The sequence below is a fragment of the Maylandia zebra genome, linkage group LG9, assembly GCF_041146795.1.
Source record: "Maylandia zebra isolate NMK-2024a linkage group LG9, Mzebra_GT3a, whole genome shotgun sequence".
Lineage (NCBI taxonomy): Eukaryota > Metazoa > Chordata > Actinopteri > Cichliformes > Cichlidae > Maylandia > Maylandia zebra.
In genome coordinates this window covers 8,636,458-8,661,021 of record NC_135175.1, presented here as the reverse complement: position 1 = coordinate 8,661,021, position 24,564 = coordinate 8,636,458, and the positions used below count along the sequence as shown (strand labels likewise).

Genomic DNA, 24,564 nt, shown 5'->3' with positions numbered 1-24,564 from the left:
CTGGTTGGGGTTTGGGAATGCAAACAAAGTGAAGCCCTGAAGAATAATAGCCAGTTCAAGCAGGACGTTTCTTCAAATGTACGACAATGTGTATTTGTAAACCGAGGCTGGAAAAATGAGAAAAAAAATCCTGTTTGCAGGATTGTATAGACTGAGATGACCAGGCATGATGCTGTAGTGCAGCCTGCTGGTACTGTACCTGCACTGCATTTTATGACAAGCTTATCTAAATTTTTAAAAACATGTATTTTGTAATTTGATCTTTTTTTCCATTTCTTTTCCCCCCTACCAGTTACCAAGATTACAGACTGTGCTGTGCTTTTTATTCTATGAATGCAGTGTGGAAGCATTCATGGCAGGATTTTGGATGATTAGTCACTTCAATAAAGCCCATGGTATGTTTTAATTAGGATGTAAGATGTACCTGCACAAAGCATTTGATCTGATAGCATAGGTCAGGTATGCAAATGCAGCATTTAAACTCAAAACAGCTGTATTATACTGTTCCCAAATAGTGGATTCTTTTCTCTCTGACGATGGAAGTGTTTAGAGACTGGACAGGAATAAGGTTTCACAATAGGCCCAGGTGCAAGGCTGGTCTCAGTGATACTGGATTCTTTCCTTTGTTGCTTTGTTACTAGGTCTCTGAGGCAAATTACACATAGGAGTGACACAAGCACTGCACAATCAAGATCCCTCATTGCTATCCACGAGTCCCTTTTTTCTCCTTCCATCCTGTGAGCTGGTTAAATATCAAGCACAGATTCTTAATATTTTCCTTTTTAGAGCAACAATTTCTCAATTTGCTAAGCATGAGAATAGCGCTACTAAAGAGAGCAGGAAAATATTTCCTTTCCGTTGGCACATCTGTGTTCCACTGGTTGTGGTTTAAGAAAATGTGCTTAAGAGCACTCTCTAATCTTCCATTCGTCCATTAAAAGTGCAGCTCTTCCACAAAATGTCTGTCACCTGCAAAAATGCAACAAAAGAGAGGAAATGACTGTGCTTTATTAGTGACAGTCTCAGTATCAAGGTGAGCCATCACCATCAGTGAAGAACGGAACGTCATGTTCCAAGCAGAAACCCAAGGCTGAGACTCAGAGTGGCAGCGTCTGCTTTAATGGAACTTTAGCTTATAAGGTCCGTGAGGCCTTTCGTCTTATCTCTCTAAGCCCAAACTAATAGCAAATGAACTCCCGTTGACTAGTTTTAAGTCATATGCACGTCTTTAACATTTACTGCATGTGAGAAGAAAGACACAGAGAGGCTGAACGAGAATTTTATTGAAGTGAAAACATTCCAAAAGGCCTTCACATGGGTTCTGACGATTCTTAACGTGCTGCAGAGGAGAAATGATACACCAAGAATCCAGCAGCTAATATGTCATTAAAAACAAATGAGCAACTGTCTCACGACTAGAGTGTTAAATTTAATCACAGATACAGATGCAAAGGGAACAAAAAAAGGAAACGACAAGTTAATGCAAATGTATCAAAAACAGATATTTTTTCTAAACATACACTCAACTCTGCTGCAATATCCCAAAAATATAGAACAATGTGCAGCAAAACCTGCCCGAATAAATAATAATGCCACTGGTTAGAGGCATCGGACCTTCTAAAATCAAACAAAATTTAAAAAACCCCCACAAACTTTGTGAAGCCCTGAAGATCACATGAACCCTGATATTTGAAAATTTGGCTTCTGGCAGCATTTTTCTCCCTGAACAGTCCTCCAAACAAAGCCATCACAAAGACTACCAATTAATGGAGTATTTGAACAGACCCACATCATAATATTGTAAAGGAATGTAAAACGCAATGCGGTTAAGGTAACGCAAAGCCATTGCTGACACGTTCAGGTTTAACCTCCGCTGTTGGACATTCTGATCCACATAGGGCCTACTTCCTCTAGAAGCCTGGCTCACAAATACTCACTGATATCTCCTGAAACAAGCTGCATATTTCAGCTGCTGCTGGTGCATGGGTAATTCAGAGCTTGAAACACCGACATCATTGTGTAAACACATTTAATTAGCAACTACAAAGGGTGTGTGTTCGTTGGAGTGCGTGTATATGTACACAGAGTCCTCAAGATAGGCCACAGAAACAAACCGACACAGTCCACACAATCCCGATTCCCCATCACTCCACTTTGTGACGATAGATGTCTTTTAAGGCTCTAAGCTCTTCTATCAGAGTCTTATTTTGATTCTCCAGCACGGCCACGCGATTCTCAAGGCACCTGACATATTCCTTCTTCTTCCGCCGACACTCACGGGCAGCTTCCCTGGAAGCAGTGGACAACAGAGGACTCATTAAAGCTGTTAATCTGAGAACAACACATACAAAAAGCCTACCACGAAAGGTTAAGATGATTATCTTTTTGAAGGCGTTACCATTCAAAAACCTCCAGGCTAGGTCTTTTACATCACAGCCAACCAAAGGAGGATCTTACAAAGTAAACAACGATTCACTGATAAATAGCCGATCATAGTAAAATCACAGTGTAGGGAAGAAATGCAGGAAAAAAGACAACCAAGAAAAGCTGGCATTGGAAACAGCTGTTTACAGCAAGCACATAGTCAACGCACAATGTAGAGTACTCTGTTTGCTCACCGGCAAATCACTATTATCCACATAAACGCGTATACGTATATATGCGCACAAAATTTGACATTTTAACCTCCATGTGAGACAACTCACTCCACACACCAAACACAGGACGCAGAGAAGGTAACGTGAGGACAAATAAGAATTAGAAGATAAAGAGTGTGGATGAAGGGGAATTATGTGGTGAACTAATGACGTGCTATAAAACTTATTATTACATGGACATGTCATGTATTATCATGCAGATGATTGTATATTATACAACAGACACAGCAGGAATGAGAGAAGATATATTCCCCAAGGATATACTTTGAATCTATCCAGCTGACACTGGATTATTTAAATTGTTGTTGTTACTGTGTTGGCACGAATGCCTTATTATCTGGGTTATATTGTCCAAGAGAATGAATGTAAGCACTCCTCTATACCTGTTCTTCATCAAGCGCAGCTCCCTCTTCTGTAAGGCATCCTCTATAAGTTTCTGGGAGCTGTGAGCACTGGGCCCTGCGACACCCTGAGGGAGGCTGGAGGTGGGGTTACGCAGCTGGCAGCCAGTCAGGTCACCAGGGGTACCTAGGGAGACGCAAAACAACACATCAGACTCAGAGCTTTGGTCATACGTTTTAGGCTAATAGTTTACATCCTTAATAGACAGAATGTTTATTAATGAAACTGTATTTTGCAGTTTTTCATGTAAAATAAAAGTTCAGTATGACACTTGATTGAGTAGCTTTGCAGAACCACTTTTAGCAGCAAGAACTTTAAGTAATCATTGCCTGACTTTATCTGCCTGTTACATCATTTGATTAGCAGCAGCTTACTGCTACTTACCCTCTTAATTCCTATGGACACAGTAAGGCAACACAGTAAGGCTGTACTCATGAAAGATGACATTTACTGATGGCAGGAATCAGCTGTTATGTAATGTAAATTTTTCGCTTGCTTAAATTATTAAATCAAAAGCCGGAAGACTTTTGTTGCAGTTGGTTGAGTAGCTACAGTTGCTATCAGAGCTACTGGAGTTAGAGATCCAGTAACAAGCAACATCTTTAACTCTTTTCCCCATAAAGACAGCATTTCACGACCTGTACCCTTAGTGATGACTTTTGACACCTCAGTATATGTCAATAAAGACCAGCAGGCATTCAAAGGGGTAAAGAGTTAAAACTGGTAGTGTGGAACGGCCTCTTTCAAACCCAAAATCATAATCTAATTTTCACATTTTTATTCAACATCAACATGCTATCTATTTATTTTAGATCGACAAAAATAAAGCACAGCGTGAATAATCCTGGAACGCGTTGTAACTGCAAGTTCCCATTAAACAGAATTCAGATTTTAAATGGTTTTATCACACGCTCACCCAGTATGTTGCTTAACGCTATAATAAGAAACAGAAGTAATTAGAGCATGAGTGACTCGGTTGTATGTATTCTGACAAAATCTTATCGAATCAAGCCAGCGTGTGATGCTGCGAGAGAAACAGACACTGAGAGACGGTGCCATTCCTGTCCACTTCTCCTTCTGTTCATTGTTTGGTCAGCACCAGTAGGACTCATTAATTCTCTGACATGTTGGAACTGCGAAAAGAGCCGTATGTAATCACAGTGTGGCCAGCAGCTGACGTCAGTGTGCATCTTATTCATTGGGTGCATGTGCATGTCGCTGCTGGGGGGCTTGTTCCAGGAAGAGCAGTGACGTCAGCCGGTGCTGCTATGTGCTCTGAGTGGGCAGAGCGCCGAAGCATTTCACAAAGAGAGAGAGAGGCAGAGAAACAGAGAGACACAGGCAGATCCTGTGAAAATGTTTCCTCCGGAGCAATCTTGATGCAGCTGACCGTGGAAAACGAGGATAATCTCTATTTCTTTCAGATCATCCGGTACTTTTCTCAGAGGACCCTACTTGTGACGTTATTTTGAGGAAGTTACTGATCTTAACTGAGCTGGTTTGGGGAAAAACTGACTGAAAACATATAAAGAAGAAAAAAGCAAGCATCACAATAATCTTTTTTTTTTTCAGTCTAAAAGCTTCTAACTTATTTTAACTGTGAATTTTCCCACTCACCATAAACTCACGAATCTCACTAACTCTTAAAGAGACAGTCCAACAAAACAACAATCTGAAAACGCACTCTCACAAAGATCCGGTAATAAAAGAGACATACCTGTTTCTGTCTCATCCCCAGTCACAGCCATACTGTATACGCTCCCAGCTTTTCCAAGAGAAACTGCCCCTTTCAGAGTCTTCTCTCTCACTGAAACATTACCACGGCCAACAGTGGAGCTGTGTGTGTGCAATTTACAATTAGAGGCATTGACATCACCATGACATCACTGGCCTCCTGATGTCAACAGTATGGTTTGCTCTCTCCCGACACAGCGCTATGAGTCAGGGGCTCTGCTGTTTGTCTTTGGAGAGGAATTTTTTATCAGCTAGACTGAAGCGCCTCTTCAGCTCCGAAGCAAACAGCCAGCTGAAAGCACAAAGTATGACTGCAATACTGAAAACCTGCTTTCTCAAAGCAGAACAAAAAGTCACCAGTGTGTGATAGGAACTCTTATTTTATGTCAAATCTTCACATTTGTACTTTTATTCAAATTAGATCTATACAGTAAATAGACAGGCTACTGATATCGATAAAGTTATCGATTGAACAAATATAAATAGCTCTCCTCCTTCTGCCACAGCACCTTCCATACCCCAAGCTAAAGGAGTTGGCTCCCCCTGCAGGCATCACAGAGGTATGATCTAAGTAATTGGAATGATGTAAAAGCTTGATGACGTCTGTACGTGTGCATTTCTCCCAAATTTCTGTTACTTTCTCAGTCATTTGAGTTGGCGGGGAGTTACTGGTGGAGGAAGCACTTAGATCCTTGACTTAAGTTGAATTTGCAACCTCACTGTAAAAACACACAGTGAGAGAAGTGAAAGCTAAAGTGTTAAGTATTCAAATGGACTTTTACACTGTCCAACTTTGGATCATTATGTGATTAACACACAGAGAGATGTACATAAACATGCTTCGGCTCGAGGTGGAGTTTGTTCTTTCTTTTTATGCTCTTTTGGAAATGCATCATATTTCAAGATCATCGCAAATTTTGCAGGGTGGTAAGTCATCAGTAGCGCGGAGAATAAAGAGTGAATAGAGAATCGGAGAAACAGGCTGAAAATTTGAATACTGTATAAGTTGGTATGGAGGCCAAATATAGACTATGAATAATGAAACCTATCTGCTGGACTTTGAATCTCATCTATCTTTCAGATGATTTAAGATAAAAACGTAAATATAAAGACACTGATCTATCTGATTTTCTCTTATTGGTGTTGTTCCTGCATCATCATAATAATGCTGGTCCAGTATCAACATGGAAACTGACCAATCACATTGCTGTGTGATAGCTTTGGAATGCGGTGGAAAATGGAAAAAAAGCTTTTGCTTATATAAAACTCTCTTCTGAAACAAATGGTAAGGATTTCAAGTGTTTTCTTTATTGAACATAATAATAGTGCATTATCAAATTCAGTTTTCTGCTAGTCAAATTTGGTCAATTGTGTTGGTTTGCTTGTGATAGTTTTTATAGCATTAGCTAACTTCTTGGCTTATGCTAACTGAATACTCAGACAACCTGATTGGTCAGTTGATGGACTGGCGAGGTGTCTGCAGTAGTGCGGATGCTCTACCTGTGGTGAAAAGAGAGCTAAGCATGAAAGCAAAGCTGTCAATATACAGGTTGGTCTACATTCCAACCCTTGCCTATGGTGACGAGTTGTGGCTAGTGATCAAAAGAATGAGATCACAGATACAAGCAGTGGAAATTTCCTCAGGAGAGTGGCCGGGCTCAGCCTTAGCAATAGCAGCTCGGTCATTTTTGAGGAACTCAGAGTAGAGCTGCTACTCGTCCACACTGAAATAAGGCAGTTATGGTGGTTCAACATCTTACTGAGATGCTTCCTAGCCACAATCTACGTGAGGTTTTCCAGCCATCATAGTGGGACGAGTCATGGGGGCAGAGCCACAACATGCTGGGGAGATTACATTCCTCAGCTGGCTTAGGAAAGCCTTAATCTCCCCAGAAGAGCTGGAGGAGGTGGCTTGGGAGAAGGATGTCTGACTGTTGCTCTTCCTACCTGGACCTGGATAAGTGTCAGAAAGTGCATAGATGGATGGAAGATATAAAACTGAGTGAAAAAGGTAGCTTTCCTCACTCTGAAAAGTGTAGACAATGCCGGTTACAAAGGCTGGTTACAGAAAAGGTGATGGGACAACTTCCTTTGGCTTCCCCAGTAAACACTTTCCTGATGAGTTTATGCTCCCAATCCCTAGTGAGCATAGAGTATGCAAATCTACCAACAGAAAGGATACAATATTATCAGATAGTCAATTCTGATGTGTCTCATAGATGGTAACTACATACAAGGGCCTTATATTGACTATAACAAACAGTGTGTGGTTTTCCTGGAGCTTAATATTGTCCTCTGGCATTTATACAGTTCGTGTAGGAAATGCCTGTTTTTGCTTCTACAGTTCTTAGTCACCCAGTGTAGCAACTCAGCAGCAGCACAAGGGCAATCAGCTGCTACCTAGAAGTGATAGCATATCATTGAGAGCATCTCTGCTGTACTCACAGGTTTCTGGTGGAGGACTTGGTGTGCATGTGCTGGCCTTGGCAATTGATGCCAGCATCTGTGAACGGATTTGGAAGTTGACCGGAGTGCCTGTTAAAAAATAAAAGCTGAGGTTTAATGCACCACTGCTTTGTTTATCAGTTGCAGCACGAACATTCCCCCTCTTTAATATCTGTTTCTTGTTATAACAGAGATGTAAAAAACTGCAGGAATCCAGAGGAAGCAGCACCATCCTGTCACTACTTTTGCTTTTGACACAAAAACACTCACATGAATCTGGAAATAAGGGGTTACCTGGTAAGGAATACGCAGTATAGGGGTGCAGTGCCCAATTCTGGATCCCTCCACAGCACTGAAGAGAAGTGCTTAATGGATACTGGAGTGTTTGTGTCCTAGTCATAGCCATCGATGGCAGGTTCTCTACCTTATTAGGCATTATCGTGGCAGGAACTCTTTGAAAAAGCCCATCTGGGATAGTAAAAAAGCCCATTACATATTAGCAGTTTGAGATGTCACAGGTTCAAATTATCTGCTCTAATTGTACTGAACTCATGTGATGGTAATGTTGTTTAGCTGGAGTGTGATAGTGATTTGTAAACTGTGTGATCGCGGCATGCTTACTGTTCTGTTTGCAGCTCTTTTGCTGGTCAACAGGCAGCTGATATTTCTCATCTGTCTTCATTTGATTCATTCTGAGAGGCACTGGTTCAATCGTAAATCACCTGTTTGTGCTAGTTCCTGGGGTAAACAGAAGAAGGTAACGTTACTCACATTAAGAAAATGAAATGAGAGTTGCATCTATGAGGAAACCATTGCCACATTGGCACCTCTTAGATGTACTTAGATTCTAGAGATATTGCACTTTAGTAAAATATGACGTGACGGTTTAGTCAAGCCCCCAGAAGAGATGACTCAACCAGTTCCTGGAGTTTATGAACCACTTCTCTATTTAGCCTCAGTGTTCAGCTTTGCATTATGCAAATCGGGGGTTTGAAGTATAGCGTGTGGTTTGCAGTAAGATATCCAGTACTGTGAAAATCAAGTCTTGAGCCACACCTCATTTCTTTGTATTTTTCTTGGAAAACAGGGAATGGCTGCAGTGATTTACTGAAACGTGTCTAAACATGCATGGAAATACGGTATATAAGCAAAATTAAAAAAGAAAAAAGTTATTTTCACGAACAGGCTTCTTAAAGGATATTCAAAGCTTGTCTTTTTATTTTTCTCTCTTTTTGTTCCCTTCCCTGTCAAGATGCTTCTTCCATAATGTCCAGGTACAGCCTTTGGGGAGGCCAATCCATGACTGTTAGTGTTGCATTGTGTTTTTCAATCCAGGTATGCTTTTAATGTCACAGTCCAGTTATTATGTAATTTGGCAAACCTTTCTTATCTTAAGAATGGCTTTTTGACAGTCACCCTTCCACTTCTTCTTCTGTTTGCTATTTTGCAGTATCATTTTTTTAAAGACTGCAAGCACCATGCTGAGCTATGCTAAGCAATGCTAAATTTTCAGCTAATAGCTCTTTAGCTCTTTTCCAAAAATGCTATTTTATTCCTGTCAAGCTGTGTTATATCTGTATTTTGGATTTTGTTTTTTTCTCATAAATGGGACCAATTTACATGTTATTATACATGTTATAAATTACTGGAGTGCAAATAAAAAAGTGTCTAAATATCTAGTTTCAAATTGTTTTTTTTTTTTTGCTGTTTTCACCTCTTCATCATTCATAGGTTAAAAAAATCCTCTGAAAATTATCAGGTTAATTATCAGACTAAATTGAAAATGAATTCAAAAAGCAACCAAAGAAACACTTTGAAAGACCCTTATTGGAAGTAAAATATAAAGAAAAGAGGGATACCTAAAGACTTTTGCACTGCCCTGTAAGTAACATGTGCCAGATTTTGGTTAACAAAAATGGAACAAAAAGTGGACGACAGACACTGGCTCAGTTGAGATTTTGTTTCATATCAATAACCTTTTGCTGCGATCAGCTGCCACATATTTGGTAACCAATGTAAAAAGATGTTAAATGGTCATGTAAAAAACAATATCATGTTGGTCAAGCGTCCTGGCAACTAACTGATGTTTTAGCACATGTAAAGCATTTAGCTAGAACTAGAACTTGTTAGTAAACAAATATATTGTGCCGACATTGTACGGCCTGTATGTACACAATGCTGTATTTGTGTGAATGAGTCTTAAAAGAAACTCTTACCTTAGTAGATGATGATGATTAACTGACGGAGTTATTTTATTTATTTATTTATTTTTGGCGTGTGTGTGTATCGGTGAGCCCGTTAGGCAGTGTGTTTTTTCTCTTGCCCATTCTGATTGGTTGATTGGCTCAGTACGAACTGAAATTGTTATTATTCGAATACTGAGCTGTTAGTATCGTAAACCTATCAAGTGCAAGAGAACGCCATTTTCAAACAGTTTACAAGTTTTATTTGATTAATTTTCTTCCACAATTATCAGGTTTGTGTCGGCTTTTACTGTGAGAATTGATTGATTGATCATACTTTATTCATCTCGAGGGAAATTGGAGCTTGGCTCTTGAGCTGCCTGGTAAAGGTGCTGCATATTTGTGAGACCTAAGGTAAACAAACAAACAAACAAACAAAAAAACACGTTTTCTAATACCAAAACATTTCCGATGATAACCCAGAGAATATGAAGAATATGACATTTTTGATGGTCAATCCCTAAGCAGTCGCCGTAGTTTGGGCGATACCATTTTAAATGGGTGTTCTCGTGATGTTGATTTAAGGGGTTTATTTTTATTACAAACAGATTTGGAATAAATTATTTAAAGTATTAAACTATTATTCAATACAAGTAACCACAGGGAATGGTAACAGTATATTTTATGACTATCACCCATCTTGATAATACATCGGCATCTAACAAAATGGTATAATCCAAGAGGTAGGGAAGACCTGTAAGTGAGACAAATCAAGCCTGTGACAGCGGAGAAATCGGAGTTTTATAACAAGTAATTACTGTACAGAGGTAAGTACTATCCAGGAGTCCTCGCTCGACCTTAGTGAACTGTTTTGTTTAACAGCAGCACCGTGTTCTGCCGAGCTGTCAGTGTAAATGTGGGAAAATTGTGAAGAAGATGACAGTTTTGCTAGCGATAGCTGAGCTACTGTTAGCTTGCTGCTAGCCGACTGCTAGCTGATTCACCAAAACTGTGCGGACTTGAGCAGGAAGAAGTTAGCTTGCTAGAAGCTAGTTAGCCTTTTAGCTCGCCATCCTATTTTGGGATTGGCATTCCGCTAGCTAGTAACCTTAACTTAGCTACGTTAAGCGCGACTACGAGAGGAATGTTTATTAATAATGCTTCGTTTTGTATGTCGGACATCTGTAAATGTGAAGTGGCTGATGATGTAGTAGTGTTTTCTGTGACGTGAAATTAAGTGATATGAATGACAAGAAATAACACTGGGCCCAGTTTCACCTTCTGGTCATGTAATCTGTGATGGTACCGGCGCACACCCTAGAAGCTGGTACTAATATTGCTAGGTAACGTGCTTAAGGATGTCTGCTACGTGATGCTGACACCAGTGCGTACCAAGTTTGACCGCTAATAATGACACAGTGAACTTGTCTATTCTGTTGATTTCATCTGTTGCTGCCAAACTGATCTGAACAGGCTGATGGTGTTGCACTCATTTTTGTTTGTCTACATATAAATTTTGCCCTAAGAGTAATGCTGTTTTCGTATTTGTATTATGGTTCATGTGAAAGTAAAAATAAACAGTCGAGAGAATACACCTTGCCATGATTTCTTTTATGTTGCCATTGCTACTGAGGCTGAGTTGACTGTTACTGTCATATATAAAGCAAAGTACACAGTTGCATCATTAATGAAGAAACGAAAGCCAGGAACTAAGCCCCTTATTTCTTCCTTTTTAAAATCTCTTTGCACACTCCTCTTTTCATGTGCTTTTTTCTGTCGTTCTCTTAGGCTAAAAGAGAAACTGTACAATGTCCTTAAAGCCACGGATGGTAAATTTTGACGAGACATGGAACAAGTTACTGACAACAATCAAGGCTGTGGTGATGCTCGACTATGTGGAAAGAGCCACTTGGAATGATAGGTTCTCGTATCCTTTATCAAATCAAATCAATTTTATTGTCACATCACATGTGCAGGTACACTGATACAGTACATGTGAGTGAAATTCTTGTGTGCGAGCTTCACAAGCAACAGAGTTGTGCAAAATATAAGAATGGCTAAATCTGAGACTAATCTGAGACTTTACCAGCTCGCTTCATGTTTAACCAATTTAGCCTGCAACATGAGATTTTTTTAAAAAGTTTCAGCACTGGGTTTGAGTGTAAATACAGATTTGCCAAAGCATTGTTGTCATTGTAAAATACATTTGTGTTTATTCATTTTTAATAGCAAATGTGTGTATATTTACATCCCTCACATTCTTCCTGAACATTGTCACCAGTGACATCTATGCCCTGTGTGTTGCATACCCAGAGCCTTTAGGTGAAAAGTTATACACAGAGACCAAAATCTTTCTTGAGAACCATGTTCGTCAGTTGTACAAGGTAAGCAAAAGTTCTTCTGTGCTTTTTCTTTGCTTATCACATCGCATTTCCTCTAAAGCTGCCACGCTTATGTGTGTATTTCAGAAAGTTCTGGAATCAGAGGAGAAGGTTTTAGTGATGTACCACAGATACTGGGATGAGTACAGTAAAGGAGCCGACTACATGGACTGCTTGTACAGGTAACATTTCTGCTTTTTTGTGTGTCTGTAATTTCAGTGTTTCAATTTGATATCAGTGAGTCACAGAGTTGATTTACACAATTTACTCCAGCCTTTTTTTCTTTTTATCTATAAACAAAATGTTTGTATAGCCTCTGTTGTTTGAGGTTGCCTGATTCAAACCATAAGCATGTCTGTAGTCGGTGTTTCACATTCACTTTTAACTGAAGGCATGAGTTCACCCAGGCTTCTGTGTTTGTCAAGTCCACTTGTTTGTTTAGCGTTCCTTAATGCAAAGTGTACTAATTCTGTTCCTTTACAAGGCTCAGTATTCCTGCCTTTAGTTTGTCCCTTAAAATATTACTTTGAATGTCGTTGTGTGAGGTGCCAAGAGGCTTTCGGTGTGTCTTTATTCACTCTAAATCAATATTCCCTTGTAGAGCTCTTAGATCTATTTTTATGCGTGCTACCCACCAGACTCCCTGTGCATACATATGCTTTTGTAATTTATGTCGGTCCAAGCAAGAGAGAAGAAAGTAAGGCGCTTGGCTTTAGTAGTGAATTTCTTCAGTTGTTAGCATCGAAGAGAGATGCTTATTATTCTTAACACATCAATTTGTGAAATACATGTGTAGTTGCGTTCAGTTTGGACTGAATCAGAACAGACTTTGTTAACTTGTAAGTTTAGCTTGCTGGATTGAGCAGGCGACTGATGAGCTGTAAGACTGCTGCAGAGTTCTGGGTTCAAATCCACCTCAGGCCATTTGCTGTGCGTCTTCTTATCCTCTCTCTCTTTCTCAGCTTTCCTGGCAATTCTGAACTATCCTGTTATAATCAAAGGAACAAAAAATGCCCCAAAATATATATAAAAAAAGAACAACAACAGCAATAATGACTATTTTATTTCTACAGTTCTGCTCTCCAGCAGTTACTGGTACTCAACACTAGCTGGTATATTGGCAGGTTGACTTACAGTCAGAGTGAATGAGAGAAAACAGGCCGAATGTCACAGGCAGGCTGCACAGCTGTGAAATATAATATAATAGCTGTGCGCTATTTAAGGTGGACTAAATTAGCCATCATGGATTAGAGCTTGAAAGCAGTTGTCAGTTTGTCTGGAAGTTGTCCTGCTGTGCTAACTCAGTTTTTGCTTTGTTTGTCAAATACTAAGGATTCATTCATTTGTACGCAACTCAGGCTACAATCCTCCTTCCTCCCATTCAGCTTCCTGACTGACTTGTGGCTTCACTAGTGCTGAAACGTTAAGAAAAGTTCAGCACTTCAAGTGCTTGTGGCCAGCTAGTCAAATCATTTTGAGTAATGAAAGAGTGTTGTAGCTGCTTGTCCAGCTTATCGATTTACATCAAAATTAATAAGAAATGAACATTATGGTGAGTAATTTCCCTGAAGCAGCGTATACATATGAATCCTCCCTAATAGCAAATGCATTCAGAATTTGATTATCTGTCATATAAATTAGTTGTACTACAAACTGAGACGTCCTTGTAGCAGTGTTTGGTACTACTTGGTAAATAAATAAAACTTTTCCACTGATGTAAGTGTTAACTCTGGACTATTACTGACTCATTTACTGTTATCTTGTTCTTCTCATAGACATTACAGAACACAAGGGCAAACTCATTTTTGCTCAGTACTCAAATGTATCTGTTATAAACTGCTACCAGTAAGAGTAGATGATACAGTTGGGTATTGAAAATGTGAATAGGCACATTAAAAAGACCAACGCTTTGTTAATATTTTAACATTCCCCCAAAACAATTTTGAACAAATTGTGGAAAAATTCAAAAACTTTTGACTACACAAAGTACTATTGCTGCTTTGATTGTAGTTTAATTACTTAATCTACAGTTTTTCAGTTCTTTTCTTTGTTTTTTTTTTTTGTGTTTTTCAGTCAGAGCAAATTGGCTGAACAAGTAAATGAAGCTCAGCTTCAGTTTCTGCAATGTAAAGGGCAGTGGACACTGCCAGAGGATCTGGATTTCTTAAACTTCATCACTGTGAATGTTGGTTAACAGATCCAAAGATAAACAAATCTTTCTGAGCATATCCTGTTATGTGAGACCACCAAGCATTATTAATGTGTTTGACTAGTGTTGATAACCTTTTTAAAATCATTTTCTTGTCATTATTTTCGTAAATAATAAATAATGAAAGTGCAACTAGACTAAAAAAAGCTTTTACAAAATATAATGGGAGCATTGATTACTGTCTGGATATTGTGTTTCACTCATTAATTTTGAGATAAATAACCACAGAGTGAGCAACCAAGAGGTTAACCAAACAATACCAGTAACACACAGCGTCTATGAGTGAATGAAAACAGGATGCATTTGTCAGCAGCATTTTAGTGTTTCTTCAGAAAACATGAGGCCTGTGTTTATTCCTCCTTCCAATCTTTGCGATGCTTTAAACATCTTGAATATCTCCCCACATTGTTCAGGTACCTCAACACTCAGTTCATCAAGAAGAACAAACTAACAGAAGCTGACCTGCAGTATGGCTACGGGGGAGTGGACATGAATGAGCCGCTTATGGAGATCGGAGAGGTACTAAGCATTGGCATAAAAACCTTTGCTGCACATCTATTTTTCAATGGGCGCTGGGATTATATTAGATGGAGATAAGGGGAGTGCTTATAATGGACAGATTGGCAGGATTCAGTATCAGTGTTCTGTTGCATAGGCCTACATTTCTCCTTTCACTACCCTTCTAGATGTAGGATTTGTCTGTGCTGAAGCAGAACTAATATGCTGTCTTTTTGTTTTTCTTTGCAGTTGGCATTAGATATGTGGAGGAAGCTAATGATCGAGCCTCTTCAGGCTGTCCTCATCCGGATGTTGCTAAATGAAATCAAAAAGTATGTTTATTCTAATTTCTTTTCTAAAAATTTCTTTTCTTTTCTTTTTTTGCCAAAAACAGTCTGTTGTAAATATTTTTGCTGTCATCTATTCCATCATTTGGCCTTGAGTTCAGTTACTGTAGTGGCTGTCTTCCAGTCCCTATATAGAGTAACTGTCTTTTGGGGAAGTTTGTAAAATGTGTCAGCACAATATGCCTGAGAAGATTTAAGTGCGAATCTTTAATGACAGTCTTTTATTGAAGCATTGTAAGGCATACATGTTTACTGACTTATAAAACCAATAAGAACTGGGTGCACTAGTTTGATTTTATTTAGGATTTTCTCCAAAATATACCTGCAGGCTGAAATACACAAACCTGCACTAATATTAGGCAAATGTCCCTCAGCAAGTTGCACCTCAGCCAGATGCTTTTGGTAGCTGTCAGCAACATTACCAAGCTTCTGACGTGATTCTGGCTGGATTCTGATCACTCTCTTTGGCAGAATTCAGAGAGTTCATTTCAGTTTGTTTGTTTCCTGGCACAGTCCCGGCTTTTTATTTCATATCAGTTCAATTATATTCCTCTGGTGCCTCAGTGCCCTTTATGTTGTAAGGTAAAGATCTACAATAATACAGTGAAAACCCTCAACAGTGGGAAATGGAGAAACTCTCTTTTAACTGGAAGAAACTTAAGACAGAACCAAGCTCAGGGAGGGGCAGCCATCTGCCATGACTAGTTGGGGGTAAAGGGAGGGAGATGGGACAAAAGACAGGCAGAGTGGTGCATAAACACATGGAAAATGAAAAGATTTGAGTGAAGAAGAAATGCAGTGCATCATGGGAAGCCTCAAGCATCTAAGGGAGGGTTCAGGGTCACCTTATCCAGCCCTAACTGTAAGCATTATCAAAACAGAAAGTTTTAAGTTTAATTTTAAAAGCAAAGGGAGTGTCTGTCTCCCGAATTCAAACTGGGAGCTGGTTCCACAGAAGAGGGAAGACTCTGCCTCTCATTCTACTTTTAAATACCCGAGGAACCAAAAATAAGCCAGCAGTCTGAGAAAGAAAGAAGGAAAAACGACACGTTCTAGTCAGTTGTACTCAATCGCTAACTAGAAAGCACGGCACCATTAAATGAAAGATTTAAGTGAATGTGTGGATATTTTCCACCATGTGTGAATTAGAGAAAATCCCAAATTAATCCAAACTTGTGCAACTCTTAGTTTTGAAAGTCATTAAAGATGTACAGTCATTCCATCCTGGAAAATGAACTCTTCGAAGAAATCATTAAAAGCCCCAAATTGCCATGACATTCATGCTCATGGTGAGTGTAGGTAAACTTCTGGCCACAGCTGCATGAGTCAGTTGCTTTCACATAGTTTTGTTAGTGTTGTAATACTTGTTCCGTGTTTCATAAGTCTTTCCCCTTAAAAATACCCTCCATGTTTTAACGATTAAACAGATGACTAAAACTAACATGGACACTAAACATTTCAATAATAATATAAACTAAACTGAAATGAGCAACTCTACCTCACTAAGAAAAGAAAAAAACTCAAGTACTGGATTGGCATCCTTAGTCTGGATCCATGATCTTTATGAACTATTTACCATATGCTAAGGGAAAAAAATGAGATCTGCTAATTTTAGCTCAAGGCAATTTAGTTAAACATTTCAAAAAACCTTCCCCTTCTCTGACAGTGATCGTTGTGGTGAGAATCCCAACCAGAAAGTAATCCATGGGGTCATCAACTCCTTTGTTCATGTTGAACAGTACAAGAAGAAGTTTCCACTAAAGGTGAGGCAACAAATAACAGCTCAGCCATCCAATTCCTACAGTTTTGTTTTGGGATTTTTTTGTTTGTTTGTTTTTGTGGGGGGTTTTTTAGGATTCATATTTTCTGCGCCATACGAACAATGTAGCCAACTTTCACAGCCATGAATACCACTAGTTTTGTGTTTCATGGAGTACGAAGCAGCCTTTTACATAGACCAGTGTATACATATTAAACGATAACTCCTGTGCATGCCACGTTCTCTTCCTATGCTGCAGTTTTATCAGGAAATCTTTGAAGGGCCATTTCTGACCAAAACAGGAGAGTATTACAAACAGGAAGCCTCCAATCTACTGCAGGAATCCAACTGTTCACAGTATATGGAGAAGGTAAGCTAAGATGGACAACAGATAGTAAAAGTATGTGAACGCTGGATGTGTTCCAGGATGAACATGAGCGAACAAGCTCCTGTAGTTGAGCATCGCTTTAAACGTCTTGATATTGTTGAGCTTTCTTGTGTTTAAGAAGTCAAAATGAAGCTCAGTTGGTTTGGTTTTAGTCACTCTTGGATTTCTAATGACTATCACTGCATCTTTCTGTGAATGATTGCGTGTATGTGTGTGCACCACCATCCACAGGTTATTCATATCAACTCATCAGTTCCTGTCAGTCTGGTGACATAAGAGTTTTAATGTGAATATTAGCTATATCATTAAATCGCTAAAGCTGATAACAGGATTTCCTGGGCCATGTCTGCTACCATGACACCATTTCTCTGTCACTTAGTCACTGCAGTAATCACATTTATGCTGTACGTTTGTCCCTTGAGCCTGTAAACAGGGTCATCATCAAGGTCAAGCATTCCCATTTGATAGATCAATATATGATATGACTGCGAAAGAGCAGCAGCAGACTCTATAGTACTATAGTGTCCTTGTGCTTCCTTATCTGACCCAGTTTACAACTATGTGTAGGAAAAAGTGTTGTTTGTCCTTCTTTGTTATCGGCTACATGTTTCCTGAAAGAGCTTTATAACGTCTTTTAAGGAGTGTTTCAGATTAAGATGTTTGTTTTGCCATTAAGTGTATAGGTGTATATTTATTTTTTCCTATAAAATATAACGGTGTACAGGTATAAAACCCATCTCCTTTTTTAAAGTGCTGATAATCATGGACCTACAAATGATTTCTTCTGTATTTGATTTGAAACCAAGCGACCTGCCCTTTTGATCACATCTTTCTTTTGTGGCAGGTGTTAGCACGGTTGAAAGATGAAGAAGTGAGATGTCGGAAGTACCTGCACCCCAGCTCCTACGCCAAAGTCATCCATGAATGCCAGCAGAGGATGGTGGCAGATCATCTGCAGTTCCTACACGGGGAGTGCCAGAACATCATTCGGCAGGAGAAGAAAGATGGTTCGTCCGCTTGTGGTTTTTTTGTTTGTTTTGTTTTATGGCTCGAAGACAGTGTTTATCACCAAATTAATTATATACACTCTCACAAAGTACGCACTTCTAATGTGAAAATCTGTGTAATGTGAAACGTTGTGTCATTTTGTCCAGACATGGCCAACATGTACACCCTGTTACGGGCCGTGTCTAATGGGTTGCCGCATATGATCCAGGAGTTGCAAGTCCATATCCACAATGAGGGTATCCGAGGAACCAGTAACCTCTCTCAGGAAAATGTTAGTATTACACCTGTCTACATTCGTATGCCTGTCTCTACTTGTACATACAACACACCTAAGCAATTGCCAATGACAGCAAAGAGGGAGTTGATTGACATGTAAAAAAAAAAAATTGGAAAGTGCATCAGAGGAAAACTAGTCTGGAATACTTGGTAGTGGTCAACCATCTCTTCCTCTGTGGATGTACCTTTAGATGTTTCTTTAGGAATTAGGAATTACCTTAACCAATGGCAAATTACCAGATCACCAAGGACTGTTGCATTATTTATGAGGTAAAGAATCAAGTATATAAACAAAACTAAAACCCTCAAACTGAAAACTACACATGCTGAGGTTGAAGCGTGTTATGCAAATGAAAGCTGAAGCGCTGTAATTAGCTAAGACATTCCAATGAGAAACTGCATGCTTAAAAATGCTTTGGTTTAAAGTACAGTAAGCTCGTCGCCTTAAAGTTCAGTTAAATTGTATATCTGACTTGTTAGTAACCAGATTGTCACTAATATGTACGATGGCATAAGTGTTTTACAATACTAGGATTTCAATCTCCATACCAGTACCAGTTTGAACATTCTGTAAAAGTGAGCTTTGAATAAAGTGTGATCTTTGTTATGATAAAACAACGAAGAATTTTAAAGCTGCCTACAAAAACATAAGAAACACATTTTAATAAATTATTGTGAAAGTAGAAAAGTTCAAGTTTGTCATCTTGTCAGTATCTGACTGTAAGTTCTCTGTTCACACTGCTCCACCTCAGTCCACAGCTCTTTACATCCTCAGCTCTGCTCTTTAGCACTGAAACCATCCGATTTGGCTGCCCTGCTCCGGTTTCTCTCTTTATTTGCTCGGATTAGTTCTCCACACTCTGGGTTCTCTGCTCAGTTCAGCTACAGTTGCCCCGCTGCTCTGCACAGCCAGCAACCCACCTGGTTCTTAATGTGTCTGTAATCCTTTCTGTCACAGCTCAATATTCAATCTTTGACCCCTTCAACCTGCAATAATTATTTATCTTGTATCTAACTGTGGTCTATTTGTTTCTACGTTAATGATAACAAGTGGCTAACGTGACTGTCAAGTAATTAGTAATAGTTAAATGGCTAATTTTAACATGTGAGCTGGCCAAGTTAACATTTGTGCTAACTATTTAACTAACTGTTAACTAATTCAGTGTTGTCGAAACAGGAGCTTTACAGACCTCTGGAACTGTCGATCAGTGTTTTTTGAATTTTAACTACTTTAGCTGTTAGTGAGCGGAGGATCTGTGCCTGACTGTAGCAGTGCTGTGTGAAGTTGTGCTGGAAGAGGCTAAGATGGCACTGTTGGTATCAATATTATTGCAAATGATGATAATTTGATAAGTTGACATACATGATCCCACTTTTTCCCTCAAATAATTTAATTACGTTTACATTTTTAGCTGTCCATTGTTTTTAGCATTTTTTGTTTGTTTTTTCTCTATCGTTAAAAATGTCTGTTACTTATACTGCTTTGTCTTTCTCCTGCTACCCCTCCCTAGATGCCAACCCTGTTTGTGGAGTCAGTGCTAGAAGTTCACAGTAAATTTGTTCAGCTCATTAACACAGTTCTAAATGGAGATCAGCACTTCATGAGTGCCCTCGATAAGGTATCAAACTCCTCACGGTCTTATTGAATGTACAAGTGTGTGTTTATTTTCATTTCTCTCACAATTCAAGTCATTTGACAGCCAGTGTTTATTTGATGTCTCTTTCTCAGGCTTTGACGTCTGTGGTTAACTTCAGGGAGCCCAAGTCCATCTGCAAAGCCCCTGAACTCGTGAGTACGCACACAGACACACACACACAGAGCATCACGCAGTGCTGTACCCCATGCCTTGACCAGGTCATGTCCCTCCTTGTGTTTCTGTCCAGCTGGCGAAATACTGTGACAATCTACTGAAAAAGTCTGCTAAAGGAATGACAGAAAATGAAGTGGAGGACAAGCTGACCAGCTTCATCACAGTGTTCAAGTACATAGATGACAAGGACATTTTTCAAAAGGTAACAAGAAGGCGTATTAGAAAAGGAGAAAAAAACTGTTGTCACATTTTGACATAACAACTCAGCCCTGAAGTTTGATTTTGAGCTGAAAATAGTGGTGTTCATTTTAATATCTTCAGTTGTCCCAAAATATACATTGTTTGTCTCTCTTTTTTTTTTCCTTTTCTACAGTTTTACGCTAGAATGCTAGCAAAGCGGTTAATACATGGTTTATCGTTGTCAATGGATTCAGAAGAAGCCATGATCAACAAACTTAAGGTAAATCCACAGCTGGACTTGTGATGTATGAGACACCTAAGGTTCTCTGTTTTGCTTCTCATTTACCTTCTTTACTGCACCTCTGCTCATACTACTTCTTACCCTGCAGCAAGCTTGTGGCTATGAGTTCACCAGCAAACTCCACAGAATGTACACAGACATGAGCGTGAGTGCTGACCTCAACAACAAGTTCAACAATTTCATCAAGACACAGGAGACAGTGGTGGACCTGGGAATCAGCTTCCAGATCTATGTATTACAGGTCAGTAAACACAAATGCTTCACAATGAAACTTTAGCCTGTGTCCCACATTTTAATCTGTAATGTTGTGGTGTATGCTCTCGCTTGGCAGGCTGGAGCCTGGCCTCTCACACACGTCCCCTCCTCCACATTTGCCATCCCTCAAGAACTAGAGAAGAGCGTGCAGATGGTGAGGAGCGCTGCATAATACTCAAAGAGTGATGCTGATCAAAGGAGCACATTGTTGGACTAACCTTGTTTTCACCTTCCCTTTTCAGTTTGAGTTGTTCTATAATCAGCACTTCAGTGGGAGAAAGTTGACCTGGCTGCACTATCTCTGCACAGGTAACACAAATACACAAGAATTATGCAAGATGCGAGTATAACAAGGCACCATTTTCAGCACAAACAGGAAGCGTAACAGAAACGGGAGTACTGTTATGAAGGACCAAACTATATGTTTTTGTATGTCAGAGATTTGTTTCCCTGGAAGTGGGACATGCATGTGTGAAAATGATGCATACATCATTAGGATCGTGCACGGAATCTGTAACTTTACTTTCTTTTTCAATCCATTAAAGTGATTCCGTCAAACATGAGTCACTGTTACATGAAAACATCCCTTTAACCTTTGCAGAACAAGCCACAGTTGTCACATAGCAGTGATTTGATTGTACATTAGGTGACAAATAATCCTTGAAGCCAGAGTTTAGTGAATTGGCTCCTATATTTTGACAGGTAATATAAAGTAAAGTTACGTCCTGTGTACGCTCATCAGGCACAACATTATGCTCACCTGCCTAATATTGTGTCACCTTAGTCCCCTTTTTGATGCAAAAACAGCTCTAACCTATCGAGACATAGACTCTACTAGATCCCTGAAGGTGTGCTGTGGTATCTGCACCAAGATGTTAGCAACAGATCCTTTAAGTCCTGTAAGTTGTGAGGTGGGGCCTCATTGAATCTGACTTGTTTGTCCAGCACATCCCGCGAATGCTCGATTGGATTGAGATCTGGGCCAAGCCAACATCTCAAACTCGTTGTTGTGCTCCACAAACCATTCTTGAACTGATAATTTGAGCGACAGTAGCTCATCTATTGGATCGGACCACACAACCAGCCTTGGCTCACCACTTGCATCAATGAGCCTTGGCCACCCTTGATTCTGTCTCTGGTTCACTATTGTTTATTCCTTGGACCACTTGTAAAACATCAACCCTGAGGACAAAATGTTCACTTGTTTCCTAATATACCCCACCCACTAGCAGGTGCTATGATAAAGAGAAAATCAGTGTTACTCACCTCACCTATTAGTGCTCATAATGTTATGCCTGATTGCTGTATAGTCACAGGAACACACCCATACAGACATCAGTAAACAGATTTATCAGTTATTCAACAAGAGTTCACTTCAGACAGGTTCCATATGCTCTCAGACCATGACCCATTCTGGGTCAAGATGATGGATAATCATTTTAAAGTTATCACTCTCCACTTGAGAGACGTTTGTGGTATGTAATAATCTCTGAAGAACATATTAAATTTTACACATCAAACTTTAGCTCCTCTTAGCATTTTGAGATTAAAGTTGAATCCCATAAGTCTGGTTCTGCACTCACTGTAAGGTCGACGGACCTGTGTTTGTGCTGAGGACGTGTTTCGGTTTTGTCCAGTGTGCAGTTAAAAAGCCCGTTTAACACATGTAGACTTTATTTTCATCATTTGTGGTACCATGAGATCAGTTTGAGCAGACTAAGATGGGACCTGCAAATGGGTGTCTCATGCCAGAAGTTGCATGATTATGGTTTGGCGAAATCTTCGAAACAAACTTCTAGTGAGATAAGCAGTTGAGGATGCAGGACAAGCATGCACGGAGGTGAATGAAGGTAGTAACAAGCAGCGAGCTGGACTCATGCTAACTGACAAATGCAAATGTAATTTGTTTCCTGCACAGGTGAAGTAAAGATGAACTATCTATCCAAGCCCTACGTTGCCATGGTGACCACCTACCAGATGGCTGTGCTGCTGGCCTTCAACAACAGCCAAACAGTGACCTATAAGGAGCTGCAGGATGGCACGCAGATGAATGAGAAGGAGCTACAGAAAACAATAAAGTCCCTGCTGGACGTCAAAATGCTCAACCACGACTCACAAAAGGTGTCAGCTTTCATGTGGGATCACGTGGATCCCAAAGCTCAGCTAATATTCCATTAAGCACCAAGAGTGTTTTAAATTCAGAATCCTTTCCCTCTTCTCACAGGAGGAGATTGAAACCGAGTCGACGTTTTCACTAAATATGAGTTTCACTAGTAAAAGGACTAAGTTCAAGATCACAACGTCAATGCAGAAAGACACACCACAGGTCAGGCAAATAGATTTTGATCTGTCTCTGTGCTTTGTTATAAGATAACTGAGCAGTGTATATACATGTGTGTTTGACATTTAAAAACGTGCCCCCTGAATTGTCTCATGTTTAGGAGATGGAGCAGACGAGGAGCGCTGTCGACGAGGACCGCAAAATGTATTTACAAGCTGCTATAGTGAGAATCATGAAAGCCCGCAAGGTGCTCCGGCACAATGCCCTCATCCAGGAGGTGAGCAGAAGCTTTTGTCTCAAATAGGTTGATAGAAAGAAACGTACGTGCCAACAAGTCTTTGAGGTCAATGTCAGAGGGATTTACTTGGATTGAATGAATTGATGCTCGCAATGAAGGGCTGTTGGAAGCCCGAGGAGTAAATTTAGCATGTGCATAAGTGTTTTTAAATGGTTACCTGTTTTGAGATCATCTATATTTCTGCTTACATATGAAACTTCATGTGTCCAGGTCATTAATCAGTCCAAAGCCAGGTTCAACCCCAGTATCAGCATGATCAAGAAGTGCATCGAGGTGCTCATCGACAAGCAGTACATCGAGCGAAGCCAGACCTCGGCAGATGAGTACAGCTACGTTGCATAAGCAGAAGAGTCGAGCCACAGAAACACCCGCCCCTGTGACTGACTGACTGACTGATAACAGGTTTAAAACACGAAACGGATTCCTTCATTCATTTGGTTTTGGACTGTCTGCTCCGATCCCCGTGCAGCAAAATAAAGCGAAACCGGTGCCTCCATCTTTGAAAAGAAGAAAAGTCATCGTGTCACGTCATCATCACTCATAAGGCTCTCCTCCCGAACCCTGCCCACTTTCTGATTTTTAAGCTGTTTACAACATCACCAGTGCCACGCACGTGTGCGTCAAAGAGAATGCCTGTAGCTGTTTGAGAGCGGAGAGCTGATAAACTACAACAGAAAATAAAGGAAAAAAGAAAAAATTGGAGACACTTTTAAAAGAAAATGCTTTCTTTTCTCACATTTGCCGTTGTTGTGTGTTTATTTTTTTCTTTGTTAAATGTATTAAAGTTAGGAAAACATTGTAATAAAATGTTATACTGATTATTGTATCTACTTTCAAATATAAAGACAAACATGATCCTGCTGCTTGTCAAATAAATGAATAAAAAACACAGATGGGTTTATGTAAAGGTTTGTGTAGTGTTTCCATTTCAGTGAGGGGGATAGATATAATCATTACAGGTAATGTTTTCTTGTTGTAGTTGTGTACACACTGTAAACACACTATTCGGATCAGCTGCCAGAAATATGCAGATCGTCAATATATCACAAAAACACTGGAAAGGAAGCCTGCCATGTTTCTTATCTGTGTGTCAAGCAGCTGCGAGTAGTGATTTGACATTAATATGATGAACTGATAAGGGTTGAAAGGTG

At 39.7% G+C, this 24,564-nt stretch overlaps 2 protein-coding genes across 5 annotated transcripts; one reads left to right on the top strand and one right to left on the bottom strand.

Annotated features, from left to right (window-relative positions):
• Positions 1-1,265: 1,265 nt before the first annotated feature.
• LOC101474920 (cAMP-responsive element modulator) lies at positions 1,266-9,597 on the bottom strand. 3 transcript variants are annotated; one of them, XM_004568505.4, is made up of 6 exons: positions 9,455-9,596; positions 7,860-7,976; positions 7,533-7,706; positions 7,239-7,328; positions 3,041-3,185; positions 1,266-2,289 (listed from the first exon to the last, which is right to left on the bottom strand). In XM_004568505.4, exons 2-6 carry the CDS (start codon positions 7,927-7,929, stop codon positions 2,145-2,147), a joined length of 624 nt encoding a protein of 207 aa, XP_004568562.2. In that variant the 5' UTR covers positions 7,930-7,976; positions 9,455-9,596; the 3' UTR covers positions 1,266-2,144. The 3 variants fall into 3 exon arrangements, with proteins under 3 accessions (XP_004568562.2, XP_076744069.1, XP_004568563.1); XM_076887954.1 differs by lacking the exon at positions 7,533-7,706 and having other exon boundaries at positions 9,455-9,597; XM_004568506.6 differs by lacking the exons at positions 7,239-7,328; positions 7,533-7,706; positions 7,860-7,976; positions 9,455-9,596 and adding an exon at positions 4,777-4,921.
• Positions 9,598-9,703: 106 nt separating this feature from the next.
• On the top strand, positions 9,704-24,320 carry cul2 (cullin 2). 2 transcript variants are annotated; one of them, XM_004568508.5, is made up of 21 exons: positions 9,704-9,835; positions 11,210-11,348; positions 11,703-11,805; positions 11,890-11,984; positions 14,425-14,530; positions 14,759-14,841; positions 16,523-16,619; positions 16,875-16,985; positions 17,848-18,010; positions 18,158-18,282; positions 19,799-19,906; positions 20,017-20,076; positions 20,172-20,300; positions 20,472-20,558; positions 20,668-20,820; positions 20,911-20,988; positions 21,077-21,143; positions 22,753-22,955; positions 23,059-23,160; positions 23,276-23,392; positions 23,624-24,320. In XM_004568508.5, exons 2-21 carry the CDS (start codon positions 11,230-11,232, stop codon positions 23,753-23,755), a joined length of 2,238 nt encoding a protein of 745 aa, XP_004568565.1. In that variant the 5' UTR covers positions 9,704-9,835; positions 11,210-11,229; the 3' UTR covers positions 23,756-24,320. The 2 variants fall into 2 exon arrangements, with proteins under 2 accessions (XP_004568565.1, XP_004568564.1); XM_004568507.3 differs by lacking the exon at positions 9,704-9,835 and adding an exon at positions 10,107-10,248.
• Positions 24,321-24,564: the final 244 nt, after the last annotated feature.

What these genes read in the sequence shown, in the direction of transcription:
- LOC101474920 (XM_004568505.4), bottom strand. Translation starts at nt 7,929, where the DNA reads ATGAATCAAATGAAGACAGATGAGAAATATCAGCTGCCTGTTGACCAG. An exon ending in TACTGCGTATTCCTTACCAG is followed by an intron (nt 7,329 to 7,532) that starts GTAACCCCTTAT and finishes ATTTTTTAACAG; the next exon opens with GCACTCCGGTCAACTTCCAA. An exon ending in CTGCGCTTGATGAAGAACAG is followed by an intron (nt 2,290 to 3,040) that starts GTATAGAGGAGT and finishes CACTGCTTCCAG; the next exon opens with GGAAGCTGCCCGTGAGTGTC.
- cul2 (XM_004568508.5), top strand. Translation starts at nt 11,230, where the DNA reads ATGTCCTTAAAGCCACGGATGGTAAATTTTGACGAGACATGGAACAAG. An exon ending in ACTTGGAATGATAGGTTCTC is followed by an intron (nt 11,349 to 11,702) that starts GTATCCTTTATC and finishes CATTGTCACCAG; the next exon opens with TGACATCTATGCCCTGTGTG. An exon ending in GTAACCTCTCTCAGGAAAAT is followed by an intron (nt 18,283 to 19,798) that starts GTTAGTATTACA and finishes ACCCCTCCCTAG; the next exon opens with ATGCCAACCCTGTTTGTGGA.